The 10,919-nt window shown below is 40.4% G+C and overlaps 1 protein-coding gene across 1 annotated transcript in view; it reads right to left on the bottom strand.

Annotated features, from left to right (window-relative positions):
* Positions 1–1,983: 1,983 nt before the first annotated feature.
* Positions 1,984–10,919, bottom strand: part of col14a1a (collagen, type XIV, alpha 1a) — a 167,690-nt gene continuing 158,754 nt past the window's right edge. Inside the window, 2 exon segments of the mRNA XM_036596192.1 lie at positions 1,984–2,518; positions 9,350–9,505. Of these exon segments, the coding sequence (XP_036452085.1) occupies positions 2,103–2,518; positions 9,350–9,505 (572 nt within the window). The 3' untranslated portion in view covers positions 1,984–2,102.

Below are 10,919 nucleotides of genomic sequence, written 5' to 3'. Positions count from 1 at the left end.
ATATTTTGTTGTGTGGCTGATATTTCGGTGTGGTGATATGTGTGTGATATTTTGTTGTGTGGTTGATATTTCGGTGTATGGTTGATATTTCGGTGTATGGTTGATATTTTGTTGTGTGGCTGATATTTCGATGTATGGTTGATATTTCGGTGTATGGTTGATATTTTGGTGTATGGTTGATTTTCATGTGTGTGATTTTTGTGTGGTTGATATTTCGGTGTATGGTTGATATTTTGTTGTGTGGCTGATATTTCGGTGTGTGGTTGATATTTCGGTGTATTGTTGATATTTTGTTGTGTGGCTGATATTTCGATGTATGGTTGATATTTTGTGTGGTTGATATTTCAGTGTATGGTTGATATTTCGTTGTGTGGTTGATATTTTGGTGTGTGGCTGATATTTCGGTGTGTGGTTGATATTTTGGTGTGTGGCTGATAATTCGGTGTGTGGTTGATATTTTGGTGTGTGGTTGATATTTTGGTGTGTGGCTGATATTTCGGTGTGTGGTTGATATTTCGGTGTGTGGTTGATATTTTGTTGTGTGGCTGATATTTCGATGTATGGTTGATATTTTGTTGTGTGGTTGATATTTTGTTGTATGGTTGATATTTTGTTGTATGGTTGATATTTCGGTGTGTGGTTGATATTTCGGTGTATGGTTGATATTTTGTTGTGTGGTTGATATTTTGTTGTGTGGTTGATATTTTGTTGTGTGGTTGATATTTCGGTGTGTGGTTGATATTTCGGTGTATGGTTGATATTTTGGTGTGTGGCTGATATTTCGGTGTGTGGTTGATATTTTGTTGTGTGGTTGATATTTTGTTGTGTGGTTGATATTTCGGTGTGTGGTTGATATTTCGGTGTATGGTTGATATTTTGGTGTGTGGCTGATATTTCGGTGTGTGGTTGATATTTCGTTGTGTGGTGATATTTTGTGTGTGGCTGATATTTCGGTGTGTGGTTGATATTTCGGTGTATGGTTGATATTTTGTTGTGTGGGTGATATTTCGGTGTGTGGTTGATATTTCGGTGTATGGTTGATATTTCGGTGTATGGTTGATATTTTGTTGTGTGGCTGATATTTCGGTGTGTGGTTGATATTTCGGTGTATGGTTGATATTTCGGTGTATGGTTGATATTTTGTTGTGTGGCTGATATTTCGATGTATGGTTGATATTTTGTTGTGTGGTGATATTTTGTGTAGTGATATTTTGTTGTAGGTATATTTTTGGTGTGTGGCTGATATTTCGGTGTATGGTTGATATTTCGGTGTATGGTTGATATTTCATTGTGTGGTTGATATTTTGTGTGGTTGATATTTCGGTGTATGGTTGATATTTTGTTGTGTGGCTGATATTTCGGTGTGTGGTTGATATTTTGTTGTGTGGTTGATATTTTGTTGTGTGGTTGATATTTCGGTGTGTGGTTGATATTTCGGTGTATGGTTGATATTTTGGTGTGTGGCTGATATTTCGGTGTGTGGTTGATATTTCGTTGTGTGGTTGATATTTTGGTGTGTGGCTGATATTTCGGTGTGTGGTTGATATTTCGGTGTATGGTTGATATTTTGTTGTGTGGGTGATATTTTGGTGTGTGGCTGATATTTCGGTGTGTGGTTGATATTTCGATGTATGGTTGATATTTCGATGTATGGTTGATATTTTGTTGTGTGGCTGATATTTCGGTGTGTGGTTGATATTTCGTTGTGGTTGATATTTCGGTGTTTGGTTGATATTTTGTTGTGTGGTTGATATTTTGATGTATGGTTGATATTTTGTTGTGTGGCTGATATTTCGATGTATGGTTGATATTTCAGTGTATGGTTGATATTTTGTTGTGTGGTTGATATTTCGTTGTGGTTGATATTTCGTTGTGTGGTTGATATTTCGGTGTGTGGTTGATATTTCGTTGTGGTTGATATTTCGTTGTGGTTGATATTTCGGTGTGTGGTTGATATTTTGTTGTGTGGTTGATATTTTGTTGTGGTTGATATTTCGGTGTGTGGTTGATATTTTGTTGTGTGGTTGATATTTTGGTGTGTGGCTGATATTTCGGTGTGTGGTTGATATTTCGTTGTGGTTGATATTTCCGTGCATTTCAAATTAAACTGTGACTTTGAGAACACATTGGAACAAATTTAGAATAGCTTTGTGCAGTTGTTTATATTGTGCAGCCCTTGTGTTTATATCTGAGTGTGTGTATTGGTGCATTATCAGTGTGTAGTCTCCGCCTCCTCTTCTGTTGTGGGCGGAGCTTGTTTTTTTTCGCTCAGGCTGCGGGAAAAGCGATGCCCGGCACCGGGGTAACCAGGGATATCCGGGGTATCCAGGGTAACCGGGGTAACCAGGGTAGGCGTGACTGTCCTGGGCCATCTGAGAGTCATGATAGTTGGGCTGGTAGTACTGGGGTGGGTATCCACGGTAACCGGCGTACGGGTCCTCCTCCTCCTCCTCCTCCTCCTGGGCGGTGCTGTCGCCGGGGCCGTAGTTTTGGTAGGGGCTGGGAGGTAACGGTTGTACTAGGGGAACACAGGGGGGTCAGTTTGGTCATCAGCGTGTCGGTCTGTCATTCACCACCACCAAAAGTGAGCGGCCGGCGCGTTAGCATGCGACAGGAAGTAGCAGAGAGAGAACAAAGCCAGAGCGTTAGAGCAGACAGGAAGCAGAAGAGGGAGCAGATCAACCAGAGGAAAACACAGAGGAGACGACTGTAGAGAAGAACACAGAGGCTGTTAGCATTAGCATTAGCATGGATCGGCTAACAAGCTGCCAGAAAGAACCGTTAAAGAACCTTAGTGGTGGTGAAACATCAGGAGGTGGTGATTATAGTGTATTTCGGGGGGCTTAGAAGGGTGGTAGGGTTTGGGGGGTGTAGGGGTGGTGGGGTTTGGGGGGTAGTCAAGTTTTTCCTGAGCCGCAGTCTTTTTTTTGCCAAAGGAAGGAGAGCAGGATGGAGGGATGGAGAGAGAGGAGAGGAAGAAGAGCAGCAGGTTCTCAGAGAATGTTCCTCAGTAATCATTCTCATACTGCACTTGGTCTTCTTGACAGTCAGGAGAGACGCGTCCCGGAAAGGAGAGGAGAGAGAAACAGCAGGTAAGAACCACAACATCAGGTTCCTCTGAGTGATCAGCAGAACATGAACAGGGAGCCTGAGAGCTCTTTCACAGGAGAACTCCACCCTGATCTGCTCGGGTCACTGTTCACCCTTCTGTTCTACAGCGTTTTACTCTGATTCCTTTTACTGCGATGTGTTTCATTATCGATTCGCTTCTTTCTCATTGTAAAAAATGAGTTTCTTTACTTTAACTGTTGAATCTGTTTCATGTTTGGGAACCAAAACAGCACAAAATCACTGGGCGCAATTATGAGGAGGAGACGTTTTGTAAAATATATGTTTTAATAACTGGCTTTAAAATACTGTATCAGCATCTACAGACTGTGAAAAGAAAACGTTATTTATGTTTATCTCACTGATAACGTGTCGCGCTATGATGAGAATTTGATCACTTACATTGGAAAAAGTTACAAAAAATCAATTTAAAATGAACAAAATCCCTCAGGCTCATTTTTGGTTATCCAGCCAAGCGTCACTGTAACCCTGACCAAAAACATCCACCCATCCATCCATCATCTAAACCATCTTATCCTTCTGGGTCGCGGTGCTGACCAAAAACAGAAAATATTAATCTTTATTCTTACAAAATGACTCGGGAACATCAGCACTGAACACAAACTCACTGACTCTGAAGTCACTGACTCTAAAGTCACTGACTCTAAACACACTGACTCCAAACACACTGACTCTAAAGTCAATGACTTTAAATACATTGACTCTAAAGTCACTGACTCTAAACACACTGACTCTAAATACACTGACTCTAAACACACTAACTAAAGTCACTGACTAAAGTCACTGACTCTAAACACACACTCTAAAGTCACTGACTCTAAATACACTGACTCTAGTCACTGACTCAACACAATGACTCTAAAGTTACTGACTCTAAACACACTAACTCTAAATACACTGACTCTAAAGTCAATGACTAAACACATTGACTCTAAACTAACTGACTAAACACACTGACTCTAAACACACTGGCTCTAAAGTCACTGACTAAACACACTGACTCTAAAGTCACTCACTCTGAAGTCACTGACTCTAAACACACTGACTAAAGTCACTGACTCTAAACACACTGACTTTAAAGTCACTGTGTTTAGAGTCAGTTAAACTGACTAAAGTCACTGACTCTAAAGTCACTGACTCTAGTCACTGACTAAAGTCACTCACTCTAAAGTCACTCATTCTAAACACACTGACTCTAAATTCACTGACTCTAAACACTCTGACTCTAAAGTCACCCACTCTAAATACGCTGCAGTTTAATACACCTTCACACCACAGTAAATAACCAGTTCTGCTTCCTTTCACTTTAAGATCAGGAGTCGTATTACAGAAACCTCTCAACTCTGATCTCTGATCTGTTTAGTCTCCATGACGACTGAATTCAGGACAGTATCTATTCCAGAATAACAGTTCCTACCTTCATAATCTCATCATGAACTCCAGATAAGAAAACAGCATCACACAAACATCCTAACTAGACTAAACCTCCTAAATCCTGTCCTAACTTTAGGATGAACCCCAACAGGGTCCGAACTTCTGTTTAAGGTCCGTTTCTATGGTTTTTAGGCAGCTGAGTCAGCAGCATAGTTCACTACCAGCACATTTATCTACATCGACTTGCAAGGTTTGTCGCAATATTCTTAACTATCGCGCTGTAGTTTTGTTTATACAACAGTTAGTTTTGGTCACGCGAGCTGATTGGTTGAGAAGCGTTCTAACTGTGCTGTTATTTCACCATAACATCACAGGTTTTTCACAAACACTGTATCACTCCGCTGAGACGCCGTTGCTAAGCAACGACTCTGACAGCTGTAGGAGACGCTCAAGACATTTGAAAGTTTTTACTTCTTACTTTGCCACAAACAGAAAATGGATACTTTTAAGATCACATTTGACCGACAGCCGATTTGGTCAGACTCTGAAGATGAGACGACACTAAATTCCCAAACTGTCATCACCACTGAGCAGCTTTTCAGTCGGCAGCTGTGACAGAAGAACAGCTAAACAACCTGGAATCAGCCAGAAATGAACCCAACACCATTCGCCAAACGTGTAGTCTGATCTTCAGAGTCTGACCAAATCAGACTGAGCCATAAATCTGCCGCAATATCAAGTTCAGCTCAGTTTTGTCAGTTTTTGCCAGATCAGTATTAATGTTGTTTTGTTCCAGCCAGTCTGTAAAGCATCTTACAGCCCATTTAGTTTGGCGAATGGTGTTGGGTTCATTTCTGGCTGATTCCAGGTTGTTTAGCTGTTCTTCTGTCTCAGCTGCCGACTGAAAAGCTGCTCAGTGGTGATGACAGTTTGGGAATTCAGTGTAAGGAGCTGGAGAACGAACTGCCGGCTGTGCAGCGAGTGGGCGGAGCTCGTTACTCTGACGTAGCAACAAGCTGCTCGTTAAGGAACTATAATTTGGTGAAGGAACTGCGAACATTAAAACATATTAAACGCCGCGTTCACGGCCCAGTTTATTAATTTATTACTTTATTTATTTAACTGTTGTATTAAAGCAATAGAACACTCGAGGAGTGTGTTATCGCCAATAACATCACGGCTGTGATGATCTACGGCGACCAAATCACAGCCGTGATGTTATTTCGTGATAACACACTCCCTCTCGTGTTCTACTGCTTAATTGCTTTTACATCAGTAACAGTAATGTTAGCTGTCTGGCTAATTAACTTGATTATTTTGCTTGCATGTCTATGTTTCAGCTGTTGCTAGGTAACAGACATGACAGCTGACTGTCGGCTTCAATCCAGTAAGTTACGATTTCCTAACTGGAGATATGATAAATAAAAAGATAGGAAGTTTCTGTAATACGACCCTCGAACTCTGAATCCAGATTCCGCTCCTGGATTTTGTGATGGTTGGTAATTAACGAAACTGGTGATGTAACTGATTGGCCATCCACAGATTACAAAATCCAGGACTGGACACTGGCCCGGCTTTGAAGGCATCTGGTCTCCATGGTGATCAGAAGGCGGAGCCATCACAGGCACATCAGTAGGCTGGTAACCCGAAAAACTCTTTAAGCATGCAAATGGTTCTATGAGTGTAGGTGATTCATAATTATGCACGGGTCATTACATTTGTGGTATTAGTGGTCCAACACGTTTGTAAGTCATTGATTAATTAATTACAGTACATTATGACAGGCTGTTGAGGAATTATTAGAGTTCATAAGAATGCTTATTAAATTTAATAACAAAGCTGCCTCAAATCAGTGAAGCTGGCTTCCTATTTGGCATCGTTACCAAATTACAAGCACATTTATAGCTGTTTATGAATACAGGCTTCATAGCAAACCAATCATGCGGATTTACAGCTTCAATTATAAACAGCTTTAAGGTGTTTTCTACAGAAATACGTCTAATAAACGTTTACTGACTGAACTCAGGGTCTGCACTCTGACTACTATAGTGAGTTTAGAGTCAGTGGGCCTTATTTAGCCGCTCTTACGAAGAAATTTCGGTAACACTTTCTATGAATGTCATCTTTGTAAGCATCTATAAACGCATTCATAACATGTTATAATGCATTCATAAGACATTATAAACATAGCTATAAATATTTATAAAAATGCATTATATGTTATAGCCATGCTTATTATGCATTGTGAATTATTAACATAATACATTATAAGTACTGATCATAACAAGTTATAAGAGCTCATAAGTCTTATTTGTCCGCTCTAAGTAAAGTGAAGCGTACTGTACTAAAGCCTCCTCCAGTGTTCAGAGTGAGGCTTCAAGTTGAAGTATTTACTGAAGGATTTACTGAAACACTAAAACATTCACAGTAAAGCACATTACAGGCTTCAAATGTCAGAGTTTAAACTAGAGCTGCATCAGTGTTTTACCCAATGTGGGAAAGGTAATGTTCACCACCGTTAGCTTGGTATTTGTCTTTACTTTACACTCTCCAAGCTGGGACTGACATTATAACATGTTATTAACACTATTTATAATGCATTATATTAACAATTCATAATGTATAATAAACATGGCTATAAAGTGTAATTCAGTGTAATTCTTTTTTATAAATATTTATAACCATGTTTTTAATGCCTTATGAATACATTATAACATGTTATAAATGTGTTTATAGATGCTTAGAAATGTGACATTCATAGAAAGTGTTGCCGAAATTTCTTCTTAAAACCCGGTTTTTACGCCTCTGTCATTCACCAAAGTTCTCTTATGTGGGATTTGTTCTTAGGTAAGAACAGAATCTAAACACACTCAAGAGCACTGAGGTGAGAACAGTTCTGCGCTTTAAGAACCCGTCATGAATCTGACGTGGACTTTTTCAGACCTTTCTCAAGAACACTTTTAAGAACAAACTCTGGAAGATATGGTAGAATGAGGCCCAGTGAGTTTGTGTTTCTAAGTTCAGAGTTGAAATTACTGTCTGAATCAGCTGCAGCAGATCAGGAAGAAGAACAGCGGAGGTTCTTTAAGCTCCTAATGACACATTTTCCTGCAGGAGCCGCATAAGGGCTTTAATACATTAGCGTGAATAGGAGCTCCTCCCTGATGTTTCACAGCCCAGTAAACTCGCTCTCTCTCATTAAAATCACACATAAAACTCTTACGAGACCAACTGTAAAACTCAGATAGCGTTTACACTCTGTTAAATTTATGTGGACAGTTTCTGTCGGGGTTATTCTTCAGTCTCGCCGCTGAAAGTGGGGTTTTATAGGATGGAAATCACAGGCAGTGCCAGACTGTGGACTTCTTCATATGTAAAAATGATAAATAAGAGAAAACGGCCCACGTTGTCTGAACATGGGATGGCTGGTAATAGAGGGAATGAAAAAATAATAGTAGCAGTGGCTTTTCGGTTACAGACAATAGCAGAAGAACAAAAAAAAAAAGAACCCCCCCACCAACACCCCAGTTATAGCCAGTCATCACAGACACGTTGGGTCCATCTTTAGTTTTAAAACGAGCTACAAGGCTAATGTAGCTGACTAGCTGATGCAGCTTTTTAACTTAAAGTAACCTGGTTAACTTGGAACTGTGATATTAAAAGATGATTCATTTTTGTTTTACATTTGTTAACTTATTATTTGAACTGACCGTTTCAGGTTAACCCGGTTACTTTAAGTTTAATTGCAGCATCATTTCTACAGTGGTCCCCACCAATTAGCATGATGCTAATTGCGTGTCTAAATCATCAAAGTTGCCTCAAACATGTGGGTGAAGTTGGCTACAATGGCGTTTTAGGGCCACTGTTAATAAAAATAAAGAAGTAGACTTCGTGAATAAAGTCATACTATTTTGAGAAAAAAGTTGGAATATTTTGAGAAAAAAAGTCGTAGAATTACCTCATTAAAGTGGTATTAATACCAGGATAGGTCAATAAGGCAGCGCCTCCTGGTGTTAAATGAGGGGTGGTGAGTTGGTGGAGTTCTACTTTCGTATCGATTCACCCATAAAGAAACACTCAGTCTCCCTGTCTCTCCTGCACATCAGCACCAGCCTGTTATTAGTATAAGAACCGGCTGAAACGGCGGAGCAGGAAACTGTGTTTATCTAGAATAAAGAGCCAGACGGACTCGGAGGAAACTGTCTGTCTGTGTTGTTGAAGGAGAATCTCAGGCAGGGTCGTCTACACGGCTATCGGGGGCTACATCTCCCCCCATTCAAAGAGGGCATGAAGTTTCACAGACAGTGAGAATGATGATCAAAATGATCCACAGAGAGACAGGAGTGAGTGGAGCTCCGGCGCCAGTACAGCAACCGAGACCCCAACGCATTATGGCAGCCCCCTACAGTACAGCAACCGAGACCCCAACGCGTTATGGCAGCCCCCCTACAGTACAGCAACCGAGACCCCAATGCGTTATGGCAGCCCCCCTACAGTACAGCAACCGAGACCCCAACGCGTTATGGCAGCCCCCCTACAGTACAGCAACCGAGACCCCAACGTGTTATGGCAGCCCCCCTACAGTACAGCAACCGAGACCCCAACGCGTTATGGCAGCCCCCCTACAGTACAGCAACCGAGACCCCAACGCGTTATGGCAGCCCCCCTACAGTTAGCCCACTTTATCCTCCAAATATTACGACTTTATTCTCGAAATATTACCAAATATTACGACTTTATTCTCGAAATATTACCAAATATTACGACTTTTTTCTTGAATTTCCCTAAAACGCCATCATAGTTGGCAGCTTCAGAAGAGGAGAGAACAGGAGACAGCGTGTTTTACCTCCGATGTTGTAGCCTAAACAGGAGTTCTGGTCGCAATAGCCAGGGGGTCCAGGGGGTCCGGTGCTGCCGGGGGTTCCAGGGCGTCCTGGAGTGCCCTGAGTCCCAGGCCGGCCTGGAGGGCCTTGGCTTCCGGTCCGGCCCTCTCCAGGAGGACCTGTGGAGAGGCGGATATTAACCGCTTAAACTTCGGGAATAATATTTAATTATTAATCAAATAACTTAAAGGAACAGCTCAGTCAAACCTGCTAACAGCGCTAACCCTGTGAAGGAAAGTGAACAGTATTATTTAGCATTATGCAAGTATCATCATGCTAACTGGTGGCTACTAGCTGTCACTGTTTCAGTTTGGAACTGCTGACCACCTAATCCAAAAATGATGAGAATTCAGTAAGATTCATGAATTATTCAGTATCTATTATGAATTATTCAGTGTCTACTATATATTATTCATTATCTACTATGAATTATTTACTAGTCACTATGAATTATTCAGTATCTACTATAAATTATTCAGTATCTGCTATGAATTATTCAGTATCTGCTATGAATTATTCAGTGTCTACTATGAATTATTCAGTGTCTACTATGAATTATTCATTATCTACTATGAATTATTCAGTATCTACTATGAATTATTTACTATTCACTATGAATTATTCAGTATCTGCTATGAATTATTCAGTGTCTACTATGAATTATTCAGTGTCTACTATGAATTATTCAGTATCTACTATGAATTATTTACTATTCACTATGAATTATTCAGTATCTACTGTGAAACTACTGTGTAAGTATTTAATGTAGTTATTAGAGTGAGTAATTGATCGTTTGGGTTTAAAGGGTTAAACAGCACCACACTCAGACTAGCTGAGCTCCTCTTTCGCTCTGAGGTGTGTTGGTCCACATTTATACAGATAATACTGAAATGGTCAGTTTTCCTTCTGTGTCTGTGTCTCCAGAGCGTAAACCGAGCCGCCGCTCAGTGTTTTTGCTCCAGAGTTTCTACCAGCCTGCGAGTCGGAGGAGGACCTCACAGCTGAAATGGACTCTAAAGCATTCCTCCTGCCCCAAATATTGTCCCAATATGTCTGTTTGATATTCGAGACAGGAATCAAAGAAACCAAAGGCAGAAAGCAGAGAGAATGCGTGCAGCGGTGATTAAAGTCTGAAGGCCGGAGTTTCTCTGACACAGAGATTCACTGTAATTCTCTCCATATGAACCTGCAGATCTCCCTCAGTCAGGAGCTCGTTCAGTCTTTACTCAACTCACTTTCCACGACAGTGAGGTTCCTATGGAGGTTTTGAACAGACTGAAATGAAATTCTCTTACATGACAAGATATTAATATCTGACAAAACATCTAAGCGATATTCAGTTACGCTTCACAGCAGAAAGCGTTAACAGCACATTCATGTACAGCAACACAATTACACAATCGTTTAGAAACATTCTTTACATAAGAGTGCCTAATGTAATGAATTGAAAACAAACTGATACTTCATGATGTGATTATGAATAAATTATAATAACTATAACTTTTTTTTTCAGGGAACAAATATAATCTTAAA

The sequence above is a fragment of the Colossoma macropomum genome, unplaced genomic scaffold (assembly GCF_904425465.1).
Source record: "Colossoma macropomum unplaced genomic scaffold, Colossoma_macropomum, whole genome shotgun sequence".
Taxonomy (NCBI): Eukaryota; Metazoa; Chordata; class Actinopteri; order Characiformes; family Serrasalmidae; genus Colossoma; species Colossoma macropomum.
Note: the sequence above shows the minus strand (reverse complement) of the source record. Positions and strands in the feature narration are given on the sequence as shown.